At 43.4% G+C, this 27,400-nt stretch overlaps 1 protein-coding gene across 37 annotated transcripts in view; it reads right to left on the bottom strand.

The window, feature by feature from the left end:
• LARP4 (La ribonucleoprotein 4) overlaps window positions 1-27,400 on the bottom strand; it is an 82,692-nt gene that overhangs the window by 49,471 nt on the left and 5,821 nt on the right. For 16 of the 37 annotated variants that reach the window (XM_015151701.3, XM_028829474.2, XM_077954227.1 and 13 more), the window contains exons 2-3: window positions 2,483-2,630; window positions 1,171-1,326 (exon numbers count right to left, since the gene is read on the bottom strand). In XM_015151701.3, coding sequence (XP_015007187.2) covers window positions 1,171-1,326; window positions 2,483-2,630 — 304 coding nt within the window. Of the gene's footprint in view, window positions 1-1,170; window positions 1,345-2,482; window positions 2,631-14,526; window positions 14,609-20,135; window positions 20,185-22,534; window positions 22,656-27,400 lie in introns of those variants that run through there. The other 21 variants (XM_015151699.3, XM_077954203.1, XM_077954198.1 and 18 more) reach the window with 7 other exon arrangements.

Below are 27,400 nucleotides of genomic sequence, written 5' to 3'. Positions count from 1 at the left end.
AAGAGTTATTTTTATCAAAAAATTAACAAAGCACAATACTAAAAGCACTTAAAGGCCGGGCATGGTGGCTCACGCCTGTAATCCCAGCACTTTGGGAGGCCAAGGAAGGTGGATTACTTGAGGTCAGGGATTGAGACCGGCCTGACCAATGTGGTGGAACCCCATCATTACTAAAAATACAAAATTAGCCGGGTGTGGTGGTGCGTGCCTGCAATCCCAGTGAGCCGAGATCACGCCACTGCACTCCGGCCTGGGCGACAGAGCGAGACTCCCTCTCAGTAACAATAAAAAACACCACCACCACACCACCACGGCTGGGCGCAGTGGCTGACGCCTGTAATCCCAACACTTTGGGAGGCCAAGGTGGGTGGATCACGAGGTCAGGAGATCGAGACCATCCTGGCTAACATGGTGAAACCTTGTCTCTACTAAAAAAAAAAAAATACAAAAAATCAGCCGGGCATGGCGGTGCGCGTTTGTAGTCTCAGCTACTCAGGAGGCTGAGGCAGAAGAATGGCGTGAACCCGGGAGGCAGAGCTTGCAGTGAGCCGAGATCGCCCCACCGTACTCCAGCCTAGGTGACAGAGCGCGACTCCGTCTCAAAAAACAACAACAACAAAAAACACCAACTGCTTGCCATATCACTTTAACTCTATGTTCAAAGTCGGCAGTTGTTTCTATATAGATACGTAAAAATTATTTTCTGACACAGTTTCACTCTGTCACCCAGGCTGGAGTACAGTGGCATGATCTTGGGATTACAGGTGCATGCCACCACGCCCAGCTAATTTTTTTTTTTTTTTTTTTTCAGTATAAGACAATGTTTCACCATGTTGACCAGGCTAGTTTCGAACCCCCGACCTCAAAAGATCTGCCCGCCTCTGCCTCCTAAAGTGCTGGGATTACAGGTGTGAGCCACCCTGCCTTTTTTCCTGTTATCTTTAATTTCACACTTTCCTTTAATAGAACCCTCATAAACAATCTTTTAACATTACAAATGTCATGTTATCTGAAAACAATGTAACAATCAACTAACATTTCATTAACATAACCTTCTTTTCAAATAAGAAAATAATGCCAAAGGTTTATCAGAACAAGGATGAAGAAACCATGGGTGGGGGGGTGTCCTGTACTGAATTCCCATTTTAACAATAAAACCATAAACTTTACCGGAAACATCATATATTTGGTAACTCAGATCTTCTGGTCCTAAAATCATCCCATCAGTTGATTCTTCAATGCCTGTAGTATTTCTTGTGGTTTCACAAGACGAAGAATACATTACTTCATATTCTTTACATGTATCTTCTGAGAGCTCTGCATTACCTGTATTAAAGAGAGACACTGAAAATAAATGGGAATTATTTAAATTCTATTTTCAGGAACCCTGGTCAGTATGTCACCTATAAAAAGATTTTAAGGTATTCTACCAGTTCGGAGTATGTCCACACGGTTTTAAGCAAGAGTTATCATTCCAAGGGAGAAAGTTTTGACAATTACGGATAAACTAAAATGATTAACAATTGCTAAAACGTATATAGCATTATCTATGTATCAGACTACTCCAATTCACTTTATTCATTTAATTATCAGAAAATCCTGTGCTGTAATTAAGATTGCTTCTGTTTTACAGATGGAGGAAAAAAGCATAGAGAAATTAAGTTATTCGCCCAAGGTCGAACAGTGAGTAAATAGCAGAGTCAATGATGGTAGATAAAAACTAATTTATAAATATCATTATTATAGACGGGTTGCATGCTGGACCCAAAGACACAGCTACTACTTGAAATCAATGGCAATCTATTCATGTTAGGTATAAATGAGAATTATACACAAACCACATGTTAAACATAAATCCTGGATGCAGTATGTTTAAAGGAAAAACAAATTGATAAATATACTTAATCAAATAAACAAAGGATATATCCTGGCCAGGAATGGTGGCCCACACCTGTAATCCCAGCACTTTGGGAGGCCGAGGTGGGTGGATCACTTGAGGTCAGGAGTTCGAGACCAGCCTGGCCAACATGGTGAAACTCCATCTCTACTAAAAATACAAAAGTTCAGCCGGGCATGGTGGCTCACGCCTTTAATCCCAGCACTTTGGGAGGCCGAGGTAGGCGGATCACCTGAGGTCAGGAGTTCGAGACTGGCCTGGACAACATGGTAAAACTCCGCCTCTACTAAAAATACAAAAACTAGCCGGGTGTGGTAACCAGATGTGGGATTACAGGCATGAGACAAAGCCGGGCGCCTGTAATCCCAGCTACTCAGGAGGCTGAGGCAGGAGAATTGCTTGAACCTGGTGAGGCGGAGGTTGCAGTGAGCAAAGATCGTGCCATTGTACTCCAGCCTGGGTGACAGAGTGAGACTCTGTCTCAAAAAAAAAAAAGGCCGGGGGATGTATCTCAAGTTCGGTAAACTTGCTTGGCCGTACATTTAACCAAACTGTGATTTTTATGACCAAATATTTAAGACTTACCCTCAGGATGAGCACCTGATGTAGCTGCTGTTTCATGCCAAGAGCTTTCAGTTCCATGAGTTACTGGGGTGGCATCAGTATTTCCAGGAGCAATTTCTTGCCATACTTTGGCATTAGGATTTAAACCAGTTCCTTTAGATGTTACCTGCTAAATAATTGAAAGATCTATTTGTAAATTTTTAAAATCAGAGCATGAAAATTACAGATTTAGATAAAATCGCTTTTCCATTACTTAAAAGCGGGAGAGAAACCCAATAATTACATTTAACAAATAATAAATAATACTAAAGTTTGTGATCAACTTGAAAATTTGAAATATCTATGTAAAAGTTAGCTTCCTATATAATAAAAAATAGGTATTTCTAAATATTAAAACAGAAATACTGCCCAGGTGCAATGGCTCACACCTGTAATCCCAGCACTTTGGGAGGCTGAGGCAGGAGAATCACATGAGCCCAGGAAGTTCGAGGCTACAGTGAGCTGTAAACACACCATCACACTCCAGCCTAGGTGACAGAGGAGACCCTGTCTCAGAAAAATAAATAAAAGAGAAATATTGCTTTACCCCAACCTACTTGCAAATGTCACAAAATTTAAAATATTTACGTAACTTTTGAGACACTTGTGTATTTTTGCATCTACAGCAAATTTCTTAGTTATCTAATTTTCCAGAATATTATATATATTTATATTATAAAATATAAATATTTTATTGCCATCTAAGCTGTGACAGAGACTTTAGAGTCTGAACAATTCTATAACTAGAAATTTTATCCCGAGTTAAAAGTAGTGATATGCTTTATATTGGAATTTTTTTTCCATCTGTCCTGCAAGTGTATGTTCTTAATGTCCACAGCATGACTATTTTAAATAGTGCCATTTAAGGTAATCTCTTGAGGCAGGGCACGATGGCTCATTCCTATAATCCCAGCACTTTGGGAGGCCAAGGCAGGCGGATTGCTTCAGCGCATGAGTTCGAGACCAGCCAGGGCAACAAACACGGAGAAATGCTATCTCTACAAAAAATACAAAATTAGCCGGGCGTGTTGGTGGGCACCTGTAGTCCCAGCTACTCGGGATGCTGAGATGGGAGAATGGCTTGAGCCTGGGAGAGAGGTTGCAGTGAGCTGAGTAGCTGAGTTTGCACCACTGCACTTCAGCCTGGAGACAGAGTGAGACTCCGTCTCAAAAAAGAAAACACACACACACACACACACTCACTCGCTCACACATACACACCAAACATAATGCCCTGTTCCATGCCTAGGTTCATCCATATCTTGAGAGCAGGGTCTGCGCCTTGAAATGGTGGTAGTAGTGAGAAGTATTTTATCACTTACACGCTTTAGAATTTCCAAGTGTAGGATAACAAGCGTATACCTTTCAGTCATTTTTATTATTATTTCAAAATTCTCTACAGAAAATACATCTGTTTTGTACCCACAGGAGAGTAGTACTCTCCCACTGCTCTGCCTTTGGTAGCCACTGATTTGAAGCTGAGTTGACTGGTGAATGTGATGTGGGCATTTACGTATCGCATAATTTGTGTGTTGGGGAGGGGGATAATCTATTTTAACGAAACTTGCTATTCATGTGTATGCCCTAACAAATAAACATTATAGCATAATAAAAGGTACAACTAAGCACTGTGGACTGGAGGTGGGATGCCTACCCAGCAGCAAGCCCACCCTCATGTGCCATCTGAGGACCTGCAGAAAGGACAGTCAGAAGGAGACAGCAGCCTCAGCCCAGAGATCTCCCTATCCTCCTCCCTCAGGGGAGGAGGATCCTGACATTTGATCCTGACATTCAACCCTTCATGTCCTCCTTGGTCAGGAAGATGGTTGGGTACAGTGGGTGGAGGTGAGGAGAAGGAGGTACAGAAGGGGACGCAATATGCGAGTAGAGAGATTCTAGAGAAGGGCAAACGAGGGTGGGTAACAATGGAATTAAACAGAAGAAAGAAGCTTCTATTTGTAACCCTGGAATCCGGCAGGGGAAGGAGGAGGAAATGGGCAAGGGAAGGTGGTAAAGAGAAGCTGAGGAGAAGGCAACTCACTTATTTCTCCCTGCCTCTGCTGAACAGTTCCACTCCTTTATGTTAATCCCATTCTGAGACAGGCCCAGAGAGGTTCCAGTGACAAACTAGTAGTTTGTGTCCCGGGGCACAAATGATCTAGGAAGTAAATTGCAGAGCTGGCAGGCAAAGCTAGGGTCCACCTCAGTAAGACTCAGCTCCTGGCTCCTAGAGAGCTTTGGCACTGATGCCGTAGGTGACAATAAGAGAGATGATGAAGATGCCGAAGCCCAACTCTAAGGGTGATAAACTCAAGCTTTTTGGGTACAACATAATTTCTGACTGATAGCAGAATAGAACTCTGAGTAGCTTGTGATAGCCAAGCTCTCCTGCCATGTCAACAGTATTTGACATTAAGCATTTTTCAATAGGAGAAAACGCATGTATTTACACACTTATTCTCTCCCTCTCTTTCCTCCATTCTGAGAATACCAGATACACGCCTACCCAAAAAGATGGCAAATGTTAAAGGTACAGCTCTCAGAAACAAACGATCAAACATTAAATCCCAATAAATACAAGGAGTACAACATTCATTTACTTACTTGAAAAGGATACAGTGAAAGGGCCATATACCTATTAGAAATACCCCTTACTCAAAGAGTTGCTATGTAGAGTAGTTATGTGACAAGATCATCATTTCAAAGTAGCTTTTTTTTTTTTTTGAGACAGTGTCTCGCTCTGTTGCCCAGCCTGGAGTGCAGTGGTGCAATCTTGGCTCACTGCAACCTCCCTGTCCTGGGTTCAAGCTATTCTGCCTCAGCCTCCTGAGTAGCTGGGATTACAAGGGCCCGGCACCATGGTGGGCAAATTTTTGTGTTTTTAGTAGAGACAAGGTTTCACCATGTTAGTCAAGTTGGCCTCAAACCCCTGACCTCAGGTGATCCACCCTCCTCGGCCTCCCAAAGTGCTGGGATTACAGGCGGGAGCCACCGCACCCGGCCTCAAGGTAGTTTAATAATCTTCATCTAAACACACAATGATTGAGATGCTGGAGTCACTCCTGAATCCAAAAACAGCTCTAATATGAACTTTTTATTATTGTGTGATCTTGGCAAAATTTCTTAACTCTTCTGAGCCTCAATTTTGTTAACTGTAAATTGAAGTAAAACAATTTTTTTTTTTTTGAGAGACGGAGTCTCACCCTGTCGCCCAGGCTGGAGTGCAGTGGCCGGATCTCAGCTCACTGCAAGCTCCGCCTCCCTGGTCTACGCCATTCTCTTGCCTCAGCCTCCCAAGTAGCTGGGACTACAGGCGCCCGCCACCTCGCCCGGCTAGTTTTTTGTATTTTTTTAGTAGAGACGGGGTTTCACCGTGTTAGCCAGGCTGGTCTCAATCTCCTGACGTCGTGATCCGCCCGTCTCGGCCTCCCAAAGTGCTGGGATTACAGGCTTGAGCCACCGTGCCCGGCCCGAGGTAAAACATTTTTATTTTTATTTTTACTATTTTTATAGACAGGGTCTACTCTGTCATCCAGGCTGGAGTACAGTGATGTGCTCATAGCTCAGTGTAGCCTCAAACTCCGGGGTTCAAATGATGCTCTTGCCTCAACCTCCTAAGTAGCTAGGACTACAGGCCTGGAACACCATGCCCCACTAATTAAAAAAAAAATTTTGGCAAAATTGGGTTTTCATTATGTTGCCCAGGCTAGTCTCAAACTCCTGGCCTCAACAGATCCTCTCAAACTCAGCCTCCCAAATCACTGGGATTACAGGCATGAGATACTACACTGGGTCAAGAAGTCCTTATTTTAAAAATTACATGGCTGGGTGCAGTGGCTCATGCCTGTAATTCCAGAACTTTGGGAGGCCAAGGCAGGTGGATCACCTGAGGTCAGGAGTTCGAGATGAGCCTGACCAACATGGTAAAACCCTGTCTCTGCTAAACAATACAAAAATTAGCTGGGTGTGGTGGCGGGCACCTGTAATCCCAGCTACTACTCAGGAGGCTGAGGCAGGAGAATCGCTTGAACCCAGGAGCTGAAGATTGCAGTAAGCCAAAAATCACGTCATTGCACCCCAGCCTGGGTGACAAGAGCAAGACTCCGTCTTAAAAAACAAAAAAAAATTACAGGCCAGGGACACTGGCTCACACCTGTTAACTCTAGCACTTTGGGAGGCTGAGGCAGGCGGATCATGAGGTCAGGAGATCGATATCAGCCTGGCCAATATGGCAAAAATCCCATCTCTACCAAAAATACAAACATTAGCCAGGCGTGGTGGTGTGCACCTGTAATCTCAGCTACTCTGGAGGCTGAGGCAGGAGAATCGCCTGAACCTTGTAGGCGGAGGTTGTGGTGAGCCGAGATTATGCCACTGCACTCCAGCCTGGGTGACAGAGCAAGACTCCATCTCAAAAAAGAAAACACTGCATATACTTTTTTATAAAGCATGTCAGTTTTGAACGGAAGGCAATTCTGCTGTCTCACCCTCAAAAGTATACTACACAAACACCGATGCATTCTATCAAAATCACTGCATGAGTGAAGTTAAATGTAAACTATGATGTCATAGAAAATTAGCTTTGAAGAAACATAAAATTACAAAAGATGACTATAGCATGCTATAAAACTGAAACCTAAAAAACCTAAAAAGACTAAGAAAATAAAAATTTTTAAAAAGTATAAATGCATGGACATAAATAGGAAAATAAAGTACTATTTATATTTACTAGTTTGGCAAAGCCCCTAAGAATAATTTCCCAGCCAGGCGCCATGGCTCACGCCTGTAATCCCAACACTTTGGGAGGCTGAGGCGGGCGGATGACCTGATGTCAGGAGTTCAAGACCAGCCTGGCCAACATGACGAAACCCCATCACTACTAAACACATAAAAAAATTAGCCAAGCATGGTGGCGGGATTCCTCCTCGGGAGACTGAGGCGAGAGAATCGCTTGAACCCAGGAGTCAGAGGTTGCAGTGAGCCAAGACTGTCCCATGGCACTCCAGCCTGGGCGACAGAGGGGGACTCCATCTCAAAAATAATAATAATAATAATGATGATAATATAATAATTTCCCAACTGGCACAGAGTTGGCGAAAATCCTTTTATGGAGACTACATAAAATGATTCAACTCATATTTCTACATATATTAGCATTATTTTTGAATGCTAAGAAATGCAAATAACCCTGTTTAAACAGATGAGGAATACAGGAAACGATATACTAACTATTACACAGCAATCCAAAATTATAAAGATATCACATTAACGCATTTTATAAATCGGATGGGATACTAATATCACAAAGAAAAAACTGCTGTTTATTCAGCTATCACACACCAAATATTTTAAGATGTATCCCAATTTTCAAAGTTAAAATGTGCAAAAATATGCATCTTAGGGTTGATTACATATGGAAATGTACAAAAACTGGAAAATGCTTTCACACACAAGAGTGGAAAAAACAGCTGTAACTGCCATAACAACAAAAGCAAAAGTGTTAAAACAATTCTGTGGGCTAGGCACTGTACAGAATGCTTTTTATGTGTCATCTCCCCTACTTTTTAAAACAATGTAGGCCGCCTGCGGTGGCTCAAGCCTGTAATCCTAGCACTTTGTGAGGCCAAGGCAGGCAGATCACTTGAGGTCAGGAGTGTGAGACCAACCTGTCCAACATGATGAAACCTTGTCTCTACCAAAAACAAAAAAATTAGCCAGTCGTGGTGGCGGGTGCCTGTAGTCCCAGCTACTCAGGAGGCTGAGGCAGGAGAATCACTTGAACCCGGGCGGCGGAGGTTGCAGTAAGCGGTGGTCATGCCACTGCACTCCAACCTGGGTGACAAAACAAGACTCCGTCTCAAAAACAAAACAAAACAAAACAACCAATGTAAGTATTAGTATCTCCCTTTTTTTTTTTTTTTTTTTTTTTTTGAGACGGAGTCTCGCTCTGTCGCCCAGGCTGGAGTGCGGTGGCCGGATCTCACCTCACTGCAAGCTCCGCCTCCCGGGTTCACGCCATTCTCCTGCCTCAGCCTCCCGAGTAGTTGGGACTACAGGCGCCCGCCACCTCGCCCGGCTAGTTTTTTGTATTTTTTAGTCGAGACGGGGTTTCACCGTGTTAGCCAGGCTGGTCTCGATCTCCTGACCTCGTGATCCGCCCGTCTCGGCCTCCCAAAGTGCTGGGATTACAGGCTTGAGCCACCGCGCCCGGCCTAGTATCTCTCTTTTATAGATTATCCCATTATGAGAGGTACGGAGTAATAACAAACCCAATTAAAGACATAGAAAGATGAAATACGAAGGAAGGATTCAAACCCAAGGCAGCCTGACTCCAGAAACAAAGGATTAACCACACAATGATTACAATTGCAAGAAGTACCTAAGCATGTGGTTATAGGCTGGAAGAAAACATGATCTGCCACAGTAACTAGACCAGATTGGTTTTCTCCCCACTTACAAAACAGTCTTTTTTTTTTTTTTTTTTTTTTTGTGATGGAGTCTTGCTCTGTTGCCCAGGCTGGAGTGCAGCAGCAAGATCTTGGCTCACTGCAATCTCAAGCGATTCTCCTGCCTCAGCCTTCCGAGAAACTGGGATTATAGGTGTGTGCCACCACGCCCAGCTAATTTTTGTATTTTTAGTAGAGACGGGATTTCACCATATTGTCAAGGCTGGTCTCGAACTCCTGACTTCTTGATCCTACTGCCCCAGCCTCCCAAAGTGCTGGGATTACAGGTGTGAGCCACCGAACCCAGCCTAAAACATTCTATTAAAATGCTGTTTTGAGTCATAAAAAAAATACAAAATTTAAGATTATTGCTTCTGTTACTGATTTTTTTCAAAACAGAGCATATTAAAGTACATTAAAAGCAGGCTGGGTACGGTGGCTCACGCCTGTAATCAAAGTACTTTGAGAGGCCGAGGCGGGCAGATCATGAGGTCAGGAGTTCGAGACCAGCTTGGCCAACATACAGTGAAACCCCGTCTCTGCTAAAAAAATACAAAAATTAGCTGGACGTGGTGGTGTGCACCTGTAGTCCCAATCACTTGGGAAGCTGAGGCAGTAGAATCGCTTGAACCTGGGAGGTGGAGGTTGCAGTGAGCCAAGATCACACCACTGCACTCCAGCCTGGGCGACAGAGAGAGACTCCATCTCTCCAAAAAAAAAAAAAAAAAAGCAAAGATTATTCTGTACCTTCAAATATATTAAATACATACTATTATTTTAGTTTTATACCAGTCAACATTTACTTAAATTTACATGAATGCTGACCATTTTCTTTGTTCATTATTCTTTCTTGCATCTCGGAGTTTTCTTTGAAAACATTTACCACCTACCCAAAGGATATCATTCAGAACTTCTTAGTAAATTCTCTCAAGTTGTGCTTTCTCTGAAAATACATTTTTAACCATCCTTGCCATACACAGAATTCTCAATAGGCATATAACCCCTTTCAGGCACCTAAAAGACATTCTGTACTTTCTGGTTTATACGATGGCTAATAAGCAATCGGCCATCAGGTTAACTGCCATTCTTAATCTCTCTCTACTCTCTGATTTATTAATGAGGCTTTACAATCATTAAAAGTCTAAGTGCGAAATTGTTTTTTATTTGATATAACTGGGATCCGCAGAACTCCTGAAAAATTTCATCAATTCTGTAAAATTCTCAGCCATTCTCTCCTAAAATATTCACTCTTCACCAACTGCTCTATTATTTCCTTCTGAAACTCCAATAAAATATATGCTACCTTGTCATCTTGTTCCATGTATCAGGTTCTTTCCTATTTTCCATTTTGTTGTCTCTCTAGTTGCATTCTGAACAATTTCTTACGATCTTTCTTCCAGTTCACCAATTTTCCCAAGTTTCTAACTTGCTGTTCAACTTGTGAAGTTTCTAAGCTCCCTTTTTATATTTTTCATTTCTTAAAGTTCCTTTTAGCTCTTTCCTCAAATCTATCTGATCAACTTTTTTGTTTCTGGCCCATCTTTTTTCTTCTTTTAAGCATATCAAACATTTTAATTGTGTAGTCTACACTTGATGATAATTCCAATATTTGTAATTTTGAGGGCTTAATTTTGTGACTTGTTTTTTCTGCTAAATCATGATCCTAATGACTTACATGCTTCATAATTTTACACTGTAAGGCCATTTTTCTTAGAACTTTGTAATAATTTTATCAAAGATTACGTTTACATGGGCTTTTTTTAGACAGGGTCTCACTCTGTTGCCCAGGCTGGAGCGCAGGGGCATGATCACAGCTCACTGCAGTCTCAAACTCCTGGGCTCAAGCAATCATCCCACCTCAGCCTGGTGACCAGCTAGGACTACAGGTTTGAGCCACCACGTGGATATGTTGTTTTTGTTTTTGTTGAGATGGGGTGTGGCTATGTTGTCTAGCCAGTCTTGAACTCCTGGTCTCAAAGGATCATCTCACCTTGGCCTCCGGAAGTGCTGGGATTACAGGTATGACCCACCACAACAGGCCTAAACTGGCTCTTAAGGAGATGATTTTACTTCTGCTAGACGTCTGCAAGGAAGACTACCAATCTGGACTAGATTTAAATTTTCAATTGGAGTTTTTTGGAAATAATAGGTAGTGCAAAATCTAGCAATACTCTGGTATCAAAGAGGATCTGTGGTTAGAACATCAAAGACCTTTCCTGCATCAACCCAGAGCCAAGGCTAAAACTGTCAAGTGTGCTTTTCTCTGGGAAAGTTTGGGGTTTTTTTTCCTACCTTTTTTAAGACAGGGTCTCACTCTGTTGCCCAGGCTGGAGTACAGTGGCACCATCAAGGCTCACTGCAGCCTCAACCTCCAAGCTGAAGCAATCCTCTAACTTCTCAACCTTCCAAGTACCTGGGATTACAGGTGCATGACACCATGCCCAGCTAATTTTTTTTTATTTTTTACAGAGACGGGGTTTTGTCATGTTGCCTAGGCTGGTCTTGAATGCCTGGGCTACAGTGATCCTCATGCATCAGCTTCCCAAAGTGCTGGGGCTACAGGCATAAACCACCATGTCCAGCCTCATTTGCTTTTCTACCAGCTTAAATCTCTGCTTTAAAAAAACTTTATATGTGTTGAATTCGCAATGGCTGACACTTGTAATCCCAGCACTTTCAGGGGCCAAGACGGGAGGACTGCTTGAAACCAGAAGTTCAAGTCCAGTTTAGCAACATAAGAAGACCCCATCTCTACAAAAAAGGTTAAAAACTTAGCCGGTGGTGGTACACATTTATAGTTCCAGTTACTTGGGAGGCTAAGGCTGGAGGATTGCTTGAGTCTGGGAGACTGAGGCTAGTGAGCCAAGATCACACCATTGTACTACAGCCTGGATGACAAAGCAGGACTGTCTCAAAAAACAAAACAAAAAGGGCCAGGCATGGTGACTCATGCCTTTAATCCCAACACTATGGGAGGCTGAGGCAGGCAAATTGCTTGAGCTCAGGAGTTCAAGACCAGCCTGGGCAACATGGCAAAACCCTGTCTCTACAAAATACTTAAAAAATTAGCCAGACGTGGTGGCACATGCCTACAGTCCCAGCTACTTGAGAGCCTGAGGCAAGAGGATCACTTGAGTCCAGGAGGTAAAGACTGAAAAGAGCCATGAGGTATTCTCAGAATAGCTCGTTCATTATATTTCAAGAAAGTAATACCAGTATTTTTTCTTAAAGCTAAATTAAAGAGTAATTCCAAAAACTGAGACAATTATGGTATAACAGGAAAAAAAAATTAACTTCATTCTGCCACCCAATCATTATGTAATCATTCTGCTTCTCTATCTTTAAGAATATAACGCCTAGGCCAGGCACAGTGGCTCACACCTGTAATCCCAGCACTTTGGGAGGCGAAGGTTGATGGACCCACTTGAGGTCAGGAGTTCGAGACCAGCCTGGCCAACATGGTGAAACACTGACACTTTTCAATAAAAATACAAAAATTGGCCGGGCGCGGTGGCTCACGCCTGTAATCCCAGCACTTTGGGAGGCCGAGATGGGCGGATCACGAGGTCAGGAGATCGAGACCATCCTGGCTAACACGGTGAAACCCCGTCTCTACTAAAAAATACAAAAAACTAGCCGGGCGAGGTGGCGGGCGCCTATAGTCCCAGCTACTCGGGAGGCTGAGGCAGGAGAATGGCGTGAACCTGGGGGGCGGAGCTTGCAGTGAGCTGAGATCCGGCCACCGCACTCCAGCCTGGGCGACAGAGCGAGACTCCGTCTCAAAAACAAACAAACAAACAAACAAACAAAAAAAAACAAAAATTAGGTCGGGCGCGGTGGCTCACACCTGTAATCCCCAACACTTTGGGAGACCAAGGCAGGTGGATCACCTGAGGTCAGGAGTTCAAGCCAGCCTGGCCAATGTGGTGAAACCCCATCTCTACTAAAAATACAAAAATTAGCCAGGCGTGGTGGTGGGTGCCTGTAATCCCAGCTACTTGGGGGGCTGAGGCAGGCGAATCACTTGAGTCCAGGAGGCAGAGGTTGCAGTGAACCAAGATCACACCATTACACTCCAGCCTAGGCAACAGGATTGAAACTCCATCTCAAAAAGAGAAGAAAAAAATGATCCAGGCATGTTAGCGTGTGGCTGTAGTCCCAGCCACTTGGGAGGCTGAGGCAGAAGAATCACTTAAACCTGGAGGCAGATGCTACACTGACCCAAGACTGTGCCACTGCACTCCAGCCTGGGTAACAGAGTGAGACTCCATCTCAAAATATTAATCAATTAATTAATTAAAACAGAAGTCTTTTGCTTTGTAGTGCTTCCTGGCTTTCGGTTTCATGGCTGCTAGAAGCTTTTACAACAGCAAAACCAGTAACAAGATAACCACCCTTACGTGGGGAGCTAAAGCATCTTTGAAGTAGCACCATGAATAACTATAGCAACATCTTGGATTAGAGATGTTAATTCACAACTTCCTCATATCGTAAGTAGCTCAGGGAGAAACCAACTAGTTTTCAAACAGCCCCACCAGGAGAAGTATCAAAGTACTACTTAAGAACTTATAAGTAACAATTTTCTTTTTTCTTTCTTTTTTTTTTTTTTCAGACAAGAGTTTTGCTGTGTAGCCCAGGCTGGAGTGCAGTGACGCGATCTCAGCTCACTGCATCCTCCACCTGCCGGATTCAAGCAATTCTCTGCCTCAGCCTCCCAAGTAGCTGGGATTACAAGCGCCCACCACCATGCCCAGCTAATTTTTTGTATTTTTAGTAGAGATGGAGTTTCACCATCTTGGCCAGGCTGATCTTGAACTCCTGACCTCGTGATCCACCCACCTCGGCCTCCCAAAGTGCTGGGATTATAGGCGTGAGCCACCACACCCAGCATAACTAGCAATTTTCAAAAGCAAGACACTTTCATATTTGCCACTATAAATACATGCAAAAAGTGCTTGCTGTACCAAAAGTATCTCATCAAAGTTTTTAAACAATCAATCATTATTCAAATCCACTCTGGCTAAATTAAGCAGAGGGTTTTATTTTTGAAACAGGGTCTCACTCTTTTGCCCAGGCTGGAGTACAGTGGCACTTCAGCTCACTGCAGCTTTAACCTCCCAGGATCAACCAATACTCCCACCTCAGCCTCCTAAGCTACAGCCACATGCCACCACATCTGGTAAATTTTTGTACTTTTTGTAGACAGGATTTCATCATGTTGTACAGGCTGGCCTTGAATTCCTGATTTCAATCTCTCAGCCAGCCTCGGCCTCCCAAAGTGCTGGGATTACAGGCATGCACCACCATGCCCAGACTGAAAGGTAGTTATTTTTTGAGATGGGGTCTCACTCTAGGGCCTAGGCTGGAGTGCAGTGGTGTGATCTTGGCCCACTGCAGCCTCTGCCTCCCAGGTTCTAGGGATCCTCCAACCTCAGCCTATTGAGTAGCTAGGACCACAGGCACGTGACACCATGCCCAGCTAATTTCTTTGGTGTTTTGTTTTTTTTTTTTAGTAGAGATGGGATTTCACCATGTTGCCCAGGCTGGTCTCAATCTCACAAGCTTAAGTGATTTACCCACCTTAGCCTCCAAACCAAAGTGCTGGGATTACAGGTGTTGAGCCACTGCACCAGGTCATCTGAAAGGTGCAGTGGACACTCTCCTTATTAAAGGACACTCTCCTTTTTAAAGGAGAGTGTCAGTACTCCAATTGTCACTAGGAGGGGTGAAAAAACAGATGCAAAGATAATATCACCCAAAATAATGTTGCACAAGATCTGGTGAGAAAACCACTATCCCTGTCACCACCAGGCATTAAATAACAAGATTCAAATCCATTATAACCTTTACTACTGCCAGCACCAAAGCCACATCTCTATTAAGAACTCAATCTGCAACTATTACCTCCACTTAAAGCTGACCAACCCTGCTGCCATTCCTAACTGCAAAATGGAAGTTATAAATAGAACCTTCACTTCCTTACATTGTGTACTTTCAAAGAGAAGTCATCCGAGTGTGTCTGCAGATCACATACCTGCATCCAAGAAAACATGGAGGGTGGGGGCGGTGGCTCACGCCTATAATCCTAACACTTTGGGAGTCCAAGGCAAGTGGATCACTTGAGCTTAGTTTGAGACCACCATGGGACATATGGCAAAACCCCATTACTACAAAAAAACCCACAAGAATTAGCTGGGCATGGTGGCACACACCTGTAGTCCCAGCCAGTTGGAGAGCTGAGACAGGAGGATCACTTGCACCTGGGAGGTGGAGGTTACAGTGAGCCAAGATGGTGACACTGCACTCCAGCCGGGGTGACAAAGTGAGCCCGTCTCAAAAAAAAAAAAAAAAAAAAAAAAGGGAGAAGCTGGGAATTGAAGTTTTCACTAGTACACATACTGAGGAGGCCTGACCCATAACATGGGCAATTTTGCAAATGTAGACATACAACCAAAAATTGGAAGGCTGGCCGGGCGCGGTGGCTCAAGCCTGTAATCCCAGCACTTTGGGAGGCCGAGACGGGTGGATCACGAGGTCAGGAGATCGAGACCATCCTGGCTAACACAGTGAAACCCCGTCTCTACTAAAAAATACAAAAAAACTAGCCGGGCGAGGTGGCGGGCGCCTGTAGTCCCAGCTACTCGGGAGGCTGAGGCAGGAGAATGGCCTGAACCCGGGAGGCGGAGCTTGCAGTGAGCGGAGATCCGGCCACTGCACTCCAGCAAGGGGGACAGAGTGAGACTCCGTCTCAAAAAAAAAAAAAAAAATTGGAAGGCTTCTGACGTGACAAATATTCACAATAAGAGACTAAGGCTAATATTTAACACACAAAGTATGCCATATATAATTAATTTACAAATATCCAAATATTGGAGGACTATGCTCAAAAACATTTTCTCCTGATGGGGTACACTATTTCATTAAATATTTAATAACTGATCAAAATAATTAATAAATATATTCCATTCAGCAGTACGTTACCTCAAAATCTGATGTCTCCCTGATAATGAATGGTGCCAAGAATACTCAAAGTGTAAGGTCTACGGCATAAAGACAAGCCGTACTTCTCCGGGCATATTTATATCTTTCACCAGCCTAGTTAAGACTACACATTTGGCCGGGCACGGTGGCTCAAGCCTGTAATCCCAGCACTTTGGGAGGCCGAGACGGGCGGATCACTAGGTCAGGAGATCGAGACCATCCTGGCTAACACGGTGAAACCCCGTCTCTACTAAAAAATACAAAAAACTAGCCGGGCGAGGTGGCGGGCGCCTGTAGTCCCAGCTACTCAGGAGGCTGAGACAGGAGAATGGCCTGAACCCGGGAGGCGGAGCTTGCAGTGAGCTGAGATCCGGCCACTGCACTCCAGCCTGGGCGACAGAGAGAGACTCCGTCTCAAAAAAAAAAAAAAAAAAAAAAAAAAAAAAGACTACACATTTTGGCCGGGCGCGGTGGCTCACGCCTGTAATCCCAGCACTTTGGGAGGCCGAGACGGGCGGATCACGAGGTCAGGAGATCGAGACCATCCTGGCTAACACGGTGAAACCCCGTCTCTACTAAAAAGAAGTACAAAAAACTAGCCGGGCGAGGTGGCGGGCGCCTGTAGTCCCAGCTACTCGGGAGGCTGAAGCGGGAGAATGGCGTAAACCCGGGAGGCGGAGCTTGCAGTGAGCGGAGATCCGGCCACTGCACTCCAGCCTGGGCGACAGAGCGAGACTCCATCTCAAAAAAAAAAAAAAAAAGACTACACATTTTATTTTATTCATTTATTTATTTTTTTGAGACAGATCTCTCACTCTGTTGTCCAGGTTGGTGTGCAATGGCGCGATCTTGGCTCACTGCAACCTCCGCCTCAGCCTCAACAATTCTCCTGCCTCAGCCTCCTGAGTAGCTCGGATTACAGGTGTGCGCCACCACGCTCGGCTAATATTTTACTTTTAGTAGACACAGGGTTTCACAACATTGGTCAGACTGGTCTTGAACTCCTGACCCCGTGATCTGCCTGCTTCAGCCTCCCAAAGTGCTGGGATTACAGGCGTGAGCCATTGCACCCGGCCAACACTATACATTTTAAAAGCCACTGATGCACACAAGAAGACATATTAAAGGTTGTATAGTGCAGTATTGAACCCACAAGTGAAAAACTGAACACCACCTAAACGTCCACCTACAGGTGAATAGTTAAATATGGTCTATCTCTTAATGTGGAATGCCATAAAAGTTTAAGAAAACCAAAATAGGACACATTCACCAACATGGAAATTGTTCCAATGCATATTGTTCAGTGAAAAAAGTAAAGCTGCAAAACAATAAGCACTTTATATTACCATTTGTATTAACAAACAAAATCACTGTAGAGATATACAGGTATAGGCTAGGCACAGTGGTGCATGTCTGTAATCCCAGCACTTCTGGAGGCTAAGGCTGAGGGATCGCCTAACCCCAGGAATTCAAGATCAGCCTGGGCAACACAGTGAAACCCTGTCTTTACAAAATCACAAGAATTAGCCAGGCATGGCAACATACACCTCTAGTTCCAGGTACCCAGAAGGCTGAGACAAGAGGATGGCTTGAGAATGGGAGGAGGTTGCAATAAGCCAAGATCATGCCACTGCCCTCCAGCCTGAATGACAGAGCAAGACCCTGTCTCAACAGAACAATACAACAACAGCAACAACAATAAAAACAGAAAAGACCTGAAAGGTTACAATACTGTTAAAACAACAGAATTACAAATTACCAAGATTGTTTGCCGAACAGGGAAAATGTGCAAAGGACAGACTGGAATAGATTATCATAAAATATCATTTTTACCCTATTCAATAGCCCAGATTCAATACTATTTTGATAAGCATGAAAAGGAAAAATCAGTTCATTGCTATAATTTGTATAACTCTTCTGAAGAATTGGCAATGTTTTTTTTTTTTTTTTTTTTTTTGTTGTTGTTGTTGTTGTTGAGACAGAGTCTCGCTTTGTCGCCCAGGCTGGGGTGCAGTGGCCAGATCTCAGCTCACTGCAAGCTCCGCCTCCCGGGTTTACGCCATTCTCCTGCCTCAGCCTCCCGAGTAGCTGGGACTACAGGCGCCCGCCACCTCGCCCGGCTAGTTTTTTGTATTTTTTAGTAGAGATGGGGTTTCACCATGTTAGCCAGGATGGTCTCGATCTCCTGACCTCGTGATCCGCCCGTCTCGGCCTCCCAAAGTGCTGGGATTACAGGCTTGAGCCACCGCGCCCGGCCGGCAATGTTTATTAAAACCCTTAAATACACAATTTTGATCCAAAAATTGTACTTGTCAGATTTACTCGCAAGAAACTGAGATATATAAAAACATGTTAAGTGCAAGGATGCTTACCACACTAATTTTACACACATCCAACCATAGAGGTGAACTGTAGTTCATCCATAAAATAGAATATACCAGATCCTTAAAACCAGATTGTACGGAAAACTGTTAAAATCTGAGTAAGTTCTGTGGACTGTATCAATGTTAATTTGCTGCTCATTATACCATAGTATAGTTATGGAAGGTGCTACTACAATGAGAAACTGAGCAACGACTTCACAGGACCACATTGTACCCTGTTTTGCAACTTCATGAATCTATAATTACAGTGATGTGCTACATTAATGACATTTTGATCAAGCACAAACTGCATGTACAACAGTGGTCCCACAAGATTATAATGGCCATACCATATAGCCTAGGTGCGTAGTAGGCTATACCATCTAGATTTGTGTAAATATTTTCTGATGTTCACATAATGAAATCCATGACACATCCCTCAAGACATATCCCTGAACAAGGCAAGACTGAATTATCTCTAAAAAGTTTTGAAAAATGGAGAAAAATTTTTAGAAAGTATGGGAAATGTTCACTATCTGTGATACTGTAAAATAAATACTTTACAGTGTATTTTAATTGTGTATGATAGCATCCATATACAACTAAAATTCTTACAATCTCCAAAGTGATGTCTTTTTGCATGCTAATACGTTCACTGATGGCCGGCAGCCCCTAAGTCAGTTTAGCTAGAATAAAATCTATCTTTTCATTTAGATTCTAGATAGCCAATACAATTTTTTTTTTTTTTTTTTTTTTTGAGACGGAGTCTCACTTTGTCGCCCAGGCTGGAGTGCAGTGGCATGATCTCAGCTCATTGCAACCTCTGCCTCGTGGGGTCAAGCGAGTCTCCGCCTCAGCCTCCTGAGTAGCTGGGATCACAGGCGCCCACCACCATGTCCGGCTAATTTTTGTATTTTCAGTAGAGACGCGGTTTCACCATGTTGGTCACGCTGGTCTCAAACTCCTGACATTGTGATCCACCTGCCTTGGCCTCCAAAGTGCTGGGATTACAGGCGTGAGCCACCACGTCCAGCCAATAGCCAAGTTTTATTCATCTTCTCACCACAGTTTAGACTGCCATCAAAATCTTGCTCACTTCCACAGGATTAGAAGCCCTTGAGATTACACAGTTGTATAAATATCTACTAAATGATGTAAATTGTCCAAATGCATGCTAAACTATCTGACAACACATACATAATATGCCAGCACATAGATATTCAAGAAAAAGATCTAAACTACCTGTAGGCTGGGCGTGGTGGCTCACGCCTGTAATCCCAGCACTTTGGGAGGCTGAGGCAGGCAGATCAACTGAGGTCAGGAGTTCGAGACCAGCCTAACCAACAAGGAGAAACCCCGTCTCTACTAATAATACAAAATTAGCTGGGTGTGGTGGCACATGCCTATAATCCCAGTTACTCGGGAGGCTGAGGCAGGAGAATCACTTGAACCAGGGAGGCAGAAGTTGCAGTGAGCCAAGATTGCACTCCAGCCTGGGCAACAAGAACAAAACTCTGTCTCAAAAACAAAATAAATAAATAAATAAATAAAAATAAACTATCTGTAAAACTGCTGGTTCAATCACCACCCTCATTTCTAAGCAATATGTCATCCCCAAATAAGCCAAAGGCAGTCCTGATTATTGTCCCATTTAATGCTAAATTCTACCTTCAGAGAGAGAAAAATGAAAGGAAAAAAGAGAACCATCAACTTCTTGTGAAAATGATATCTTCCTGTCCTAAGAAATTATAGACTAAGGTAACAGAACCAAGAGTTAGGAAGAAAATCACCATAAATACGGTAAAACCATCCCTTTGGACATACATAACCTTTTGTTTTACTTACCTATTTACTATCAGAAACAGAAATCCCATGCCACTTAACCCCATAAATGCTGTAAAACAGAAATAAAATGTATAAATTGATTAAATGTATTTTGCCCCATGACAGATCAATCATCCAGGTTCAATTTTTATATCTCCAATACTGAGAGGGCTACTACTAAGTTACAAGCACTTAGGGGGAAAAACAAAACAAAAAAAAACAACTGTCATTTCTTCCAAAGTAACTTCAGAATCCTACCAGAAAATGCTTAGGGCTATTCTACAAAAAGTAAAAATGAAAATTAAAGTGGGAATTCTTCACTCATTCAGAGAATAGTAATAACATTTATGGAACATTTAATTCATCTTCATAACAATTTCAGTTAAGGCCTATTATCATCCACATTTTACAGATAAGGAAAAAGTTACTTTACTTCAAGGTAAAGTAATCTGCCCAAAGTTACAGAGCTATTAAGAAAAAACCAGGATTTAATCCTAAGGAGTCTAGGGGCTGGGCAGGGTAGCTCACGCCTGTAATCCCAGCACTTTGGGAGGCCAAGGTGGGTGGATCACCTGAGGTCAGGAGTTCAAGACCAGTCTGGCCAACATGGTGAAACCCCGTTTCTACTAAAAATATAATAATTAGGTGGGCATGGTGGCATGCGCCTGTAGCCCCAGCTACTTGGGACACTGAGGCAGGAGAATCACTTGAACCTGGGGAGCAGAGGCTGCAGTGAGCCAAGATCACGCCACTGCACTCCAGCTTGGGCAACAAAGTGAGACTCCGTTTCAAAAATTAAAAAGAAAAGAAAGAAATGAATATAGAAAACAGCCACCGGATGACAACTAGGGTCCCCAGGCTGGGCTCAGTGGTTTACGTCTGTAATCCCAGCACTCTGGGAGGCTGAGGCAGGCGAATCACCCGAGTTTAGGAGTTCAAGACCAGCCAGGCCAACATGGTGAAACCCCATCTCTACTAGATGGGGTTGGTGGTGCACGTCTGTAATCACAGCTACTCAGGAGGCACGAAAATCACTTGAACCCGGGAAGCAGGAGTTGCAGTGAGCTGAGATTGTGCCACTGCACTCCAGCCTAGGCAACAGAGCAAAAATCCATCTCAAAAAATAAATAAAAATTTTTAAAAATACAAAAATTAGCCAGGTGTGGAGGTGGGTGCCTGTAATCCCAGCTACTCAGGAGGCAGAGGAGAATCACTTGAACCCGGGAGGCAGAGGTTGCAGTGAGCCAAGATCATGCCACTGCACTTCAGCCTGAAGGACAGAACAAGTCACTATCTTCAAAAAAAAAAAAAAAAAGAATCAACTAGGGATTCTGATAAAATGCAGACTGATTCAGTAATTCAGGGGTAGAGTTTCTACTGTAACAAACCAGAGTTCTTACTCTAACAAACCCCTGGGTTAAAGGAGCTTGCTGCTATCTACAGATAATACTTTGAACAGCAAGGAAACTGGACCACCCTAAGTTGTTTCCACCAACCTCTCCAAGTTGTCAAAAATCAGAATTCACTTGCCCTCTATTGTGAAAGAAAATCTGAAGTTTATTCATCAATATTATCATCAGTATTATTACTGGTACTCTAGTACCAGCGGAAAAGACAGGATTTATATCCTAAAATTCCCACTATCTCAATCAGACGGCATCTGTCATTCATCAAAAGCAGCTGATGCCACCATAGGTTAGTGACACTTAAACTTTTGGGGGTCACAAATTGCTCTGAAATATAATCAAAGTTACAAATTTCTCCCTAGAAAATTCAGCATGAGATTCATGAATCCTTTCATTAAAGATTAAGAATTCTAGGACAGGTACGGTGGCTCACCCCTGTAATCCCAGCACTCTGGGAGGCTGAGGCGGGTGGATCACAAGGTCAGGAGATCAAGACCATCCTGGCTAACACGGTGAAACCCCCGTCTCTACTAAAATTACAAAAAATAACCAGGTGTGGTGGTGGGCGCCTGTAATCCCAGCTACTTGGGAGGCTGAGGCAGGAGAATGGCGTGAACCCAGGAGGGGGTGGATGCAGTGAGCCGAGATTGCACCACTGCACTCCAGCCTGGGCGACAGAGTGAGACTGTCTCAAAAAAAAAAAAAAAAAAAGATAAAGAATTATCTATTAATAGATGTCTAACAGACTGGGTGTTGTGGCTCACACCTGTAATCCCAGCACTTTGGGAGGCCAAAATGGGAGGATCGTTTGAGGCCAGGAGTTCGAAACCAGCCTAGCCATCATAGCAAGACCCTGTCTCCATTTAAAAAAGGTACCGGCCGGGCGCGGTGGTTCACGCCTGTAATCCCAGCACTTTGGGAGGCCGAGGCGGGCGGATCACAAGGTCAGGAGATTGAGACCATCCTGGAGAGCACAGTGAAACCCCATCTCTACTGAAAATACAAAAAAATTACCCGGGCGTGGTAGCGGGCGCCTGTAGTCCCAGCTTCTAGGGAGGCTGAGGCAGGAGAATGGCGTTAACCCGGGAGGCGGCGGAGCTTGCAGTGAGCGGAGATCACGCCACTGCACTCCAGCATGGGTGACACAGCGAGACTCCATCTCAAAAAAAACAAAAAACAAAACACAACAAAAAGGTACCTAACATTTACTATTTAATCCTGAAAATACTGAGCCATAACTTCAATTAGTCAGCTGATAAAGCTAATGGCTAACTACACAAACGAACTTAAATATACCTCAACCTCAAACATCAATATTAAATATCAAAATAGTTCTTTTTTTTTTTCTTTGCTGGGCATGGTGGCTTACACCTGTAATCCCAGCAGTTTGGGAGGCTGAGGTAGGCAGATGACCTGAGGTCGGGAATTCGAGACCAGCCTGACCAACGCGGAGAAACCCCATCTCTACTAAAAATACAAAATTAGCCAGGTGTGGTGGTGCATGTCTGTAATCCCAGCTACTCGGGAGGCTGAGGCAAGAGAATCGCTTGAACCCGGGAGGCAGAGGTTGTGGTGAGCCGAGATCACGCCATTGCACTCCAGCCTGGGCAACAAGAGCGAAACGCCATCTCAAAAAATAATAATTATTATTATTTTTTCTTTGTTTTTTTTTTCTTTTTTGAGACAGAGTCTTGCTATGTCGTCCAGGCGGGAGTGCAGCGCACAATGTCGGCTCACTGCAACCTCCACCTCCTGGCCATTCTCAAGGAAACAGAAGGAAGGAAGGTAAACAAAAAGTGGCTCAGTCTCAGCAGAGATTTAGACCCAGGCAGGCTGGTCCCAGAGTCCATGTTTCTAGACATTGTTTTCTTCTTGCCTGCTGGTCAAAGAAAAATAAAAAAAATCTTTTATGCAATCTTGTATATAAATGTATCTTAATTTTACTCAGTCACTGCCCTACTATTTTTTTTCTTCCTCCAACTCAAAAGGCAAAAATAATCCTATTTTCATTATCATGCTCAACTGCAACTTTCTGCCCTATAAATTTACATTTCCCACAGCCAATATATATTTAAAAAAAATTTTTAAGACATGGGATGTCACTATGTTGCCCAGACTGGTCTTGAACTCCTGGACTCAAGCTATCCTTCCACCTCAGCCTCCCAAAGTGCTGGGATTACAGGTATAAGCCACCCCGCCCAGCCTGCCATACCCAATATAACAAATATTTCAGTACCCACTTACGTGCGTTATATTACTTTATTAGTATAGAAGGAAAATCTTGCCAATGAGCACATAGTAAACCTCTAATCTCTTCTGAAAATATACAAGTTATTATACAAACCAGAATACTTTTGAGAAGGAAAAAAGGTAAAACATCCGTCCCAGAAAATAGGCATATGCTGTGACCTTCCAGGGCAAAATGGCCAGTAAGATCATCTTACCTGCTAGTTAGTAGTATGAAACACTATCGAACTATTTGTTACACAAACCCTGCATTACTGCAGACTTTTCTACCCTGACGAGAAAATCCTTTTCTCACCAGGTGCGGTGGCTCACGCCTGTAATCCCAGCACTTTGGAAGGCCGTTGAGGAGGGCGGATCACTCCTGAGGTCGGGACTTCAAGACCAGCCTGACCAACATAGAGAATCCCCATCTCCACTAAAAATACAAAATTAGCCAGGCATGGTGGCACATGTCTGTAATGCCCATCTACTCAGGAAAGCTCAGGAAGGCTGAGGCAGGAGAATCACTTGAACCCGGGAGGCAGAGTTTGTGGTGAGCTATTGCACTCCAGCCTGGGCAACAAGAGAGAAACTCCATCTAAAAAAAAAAAAAAAAAAGGCAGAAAATCCTTTTCTCTTCTCTCAATAACATACAAACCCAATAGAACTTAACTCACCCCTGGAGTCTGGCATTTATGAATGCAGTTCACATCCTACCCCTAATAATATTCATCTAAAGTACTCTTCTTTCTTTGGTTTAGAGCCCGTCATTTAAAAACCGTAGACATATTCTGTGAACCAAAGATTGGTTCAAGTGGTGGGACAAGGACACAGGTAAGACAGGAAAGATGAGTACATATTTAGATGTTTCTTATTCTTACATTTACTTACACTTTTACATTAGAATTTTTTTCAAAAGAGTAAATGTAAAGCACCTATTTGCATTTTAACATTTGTATTCCTTTAATTTTCATTTTTTTGAGACAGTCTCACTGTCACCCAGGCTGGAGTGCAGTGACATGATCTCGGCTCACTATAACCTCTGCTTCAGGGTGTGCCTCAGCCTCCTGAGTACCTAGGACTACAGATACATGCCCAGATAATTTTTGTACTTTTAGTAGACATAGGGTTTCGCCATGTTGGCCAGGCTGGTCTCAAACTCCTGGCCTCAAGTGATCCACTTGCGTTGGCCTCCCAAAGTTCTGGGATTACAGGTGCGAGCCAGCCCACCCAGCTGTATTCCTTTAAATCCTGCATGTAAATGTGTATTTTAACATACTGCCATCTTCATTCCTCTTTTAAAACTTATATTTGCGGCCGGGCGCGGTGGCTCACGCCTGTAATCCCAGCACTTTGGGAGGCCGAGGCGGGCGGATCACAAGGTCAGGAGATCGAGACCACGGTGAAACCCCGTCTCTACTAAAAAAAAAATACAAAAAAATTAGCCGGGCGCGGTGGCGGGCGCCTGTAGTCCCAGCTACTCAGGAGGCTGAGGCAGGAGAATGGCGTAAACCCAGGAGGCGGAGCTTGCAGTGAGCCGAGATCGCGCCACTGCACTCCAGCCTGGGCGACAGAGCGAGACTCCGTCTCAAAAAAACAAACAAACAAACAAACAAAAACTTATATTTGCCCAACCAAAAGTATACTCTCCAACTATAAAAAAAACTTTAAATAATTAAATTGTTTGGCTTGCCCTAAATCAGAGTAAGTTAGTAACAAGGCTGAGACAAAAACTTAGAAGTTATACTTCTCTTAAATTAGTGCTATCTCACAGTAATTTTTGCAATCATCAGTGCTACTATCATGTCGTTCAATAAGCTCTCCAAAAATATTTACTATATAAAGCACAAATTTTAGAGGTGTTTGGAAGCCACCAATAATTTATATCACAATATAGTTGGTTTTGAGGATTAAATCATAGTATGATTTAACACAACGTAACTATCAGAAGTTAACACAACCTAACTATCAGAAGACATCAGTATTCTCAAATTATACATAAGAACTTGAGGTTCAGAGAAGCTATGTCACCTGCCTCAGGTCATACATTTGAACTCAAGATTCTAAAACCATTACAGAAAATCACGGTTTATAATACAGAACATTTACAATGTTTTAAAAATTGGAAACCTATACCTCAAATATTAAACATTAAAGAAAACAAAGCTTTGGCCAGACGCAGTGGCTCACGCCTGCAATCCCAGTACTTTGGGAGGCCAAGGAGGGTACATCACAAGGTCAGGAGTTCGAGACCAGCCTGGCCAATATAGTGGAACTCCTTCTCTACTAAAAATACAAAAAATAGCTGGGCATGGTGGTATGCTCCTGTAGTCTCAGCTACTCCAGAGGCTGAGGCAGAAGAATCGCTTGAATCAAGGAGGCGGAGGTTGCAATGAGCCGAGATCATGCCACTGCACTCCAGCCTGGGCAACACAGCAAGACTCTGTCTCAAAAAACAAACAAAAAAACTGTTAAGATGGGCCGGGCGCGGTGGCTCAAGCCTGTAATCCCAGCACTTTGGGAGGCTGACACGGGTGGATCAACTAGGAGTTTGAGACCAGCCTGGCCAACATGGCAAAACCTTGTCTCTACTAAAAATACAAAAATTAGCCGGTATGGTGGCGCACGTCCATAGTCCCAGCTACTGGGGAGGCTGAGGTGAGAGAATCATTTGAACCCAGGACGCAGACATTGCAGTGAGTGAAAATCGTGCAACTGCACTCCAGCCTGGGGCAACACAGCAAGACTCCCTCTCAAAAAAACAAAAACAAACAAAAAAAACCCAAAAACCTGTTAAATGATACTTTTTATGTTATATGTATTTCACAATTAAAAATACTTTTAACTGGTGGCATGAGCGTGTAGTCCCAGCTACTCAGGAGGCTGAAACCAGATTGCTTGAGCCCAGGAATTTGAGGCTATGGTATGCCATGACTATACCTGTGAATAGCCACTCTACTCCAGCCTGGACAACACAGTGAGACCCTGTCTCTAAAAAAATAAAATAAAATAATAATTAAAAAAAATTTTTGAGACAGCGTCTCCCTCTGTCACCCAGGTTGGAGTGCAGTGGCACGAACATGGCTCACTGTGGCCTCGATCTCCTGGCTCAAGTGATCCTCCCATCTCAAGTGTAGCTAGGACCACAACACATGCCACCAGGCCTGGCTAATTTTTTAAATTTGTTTGTAGAGGTTGGGGGTGGGGGGGTCTCACTTTGTTGCCCAGGCTGGTTTTGAACTACCGGGCTCAAGCTATCCTCCCACCTCAGCCTCCCAAAGTGTTGAGATTACAGGCATGAGACACGTTATCCAACCTAAAAAACTTTTATTTAAAAGTTATTAAAGCATCCGAAGGCATATGAAACTTAACTGCTACCTAAGTAAGTAATTATAAGTATAGTTGGCCCTCCATATCCATGAGTTCCATATACATCAGTGGAGAAATCAATCACAGATCAAAAATACTCAGAAAAAAAAAATCGTTGCATTTGTACTGACCATGTAGAGACTTTTTTCTTATCACTCTATAAATAATACAATATAGCAACTATTTACAAAGCATTTACATTGTAACAGATATTATAAATAATCGAGATGATTTAACATATACAGGAAGATGTGCATAGGTTATATGCAAATACTACGCCTTTTT

Source organism: Macaca mulatta, chromosome 11, assembly GCF_049350105.2.
Source record: "Macaca mulatta isolate MMU2019108-1 chromosome 11, T2T-MMU8v2.0, whole genome shotgun sequence".
Taxonomy (NCBI): Eukaryota; Metazoa; Chordata; class Mammalia; order Primates; family Cercopithecidae; genus Macaca; species Macaca mulatta.
The sequence above is the reverse complement of the archived record's forward strand: the minus strand, read 5'-3'. Positions and strand labels throughout refer to the sequence as shown.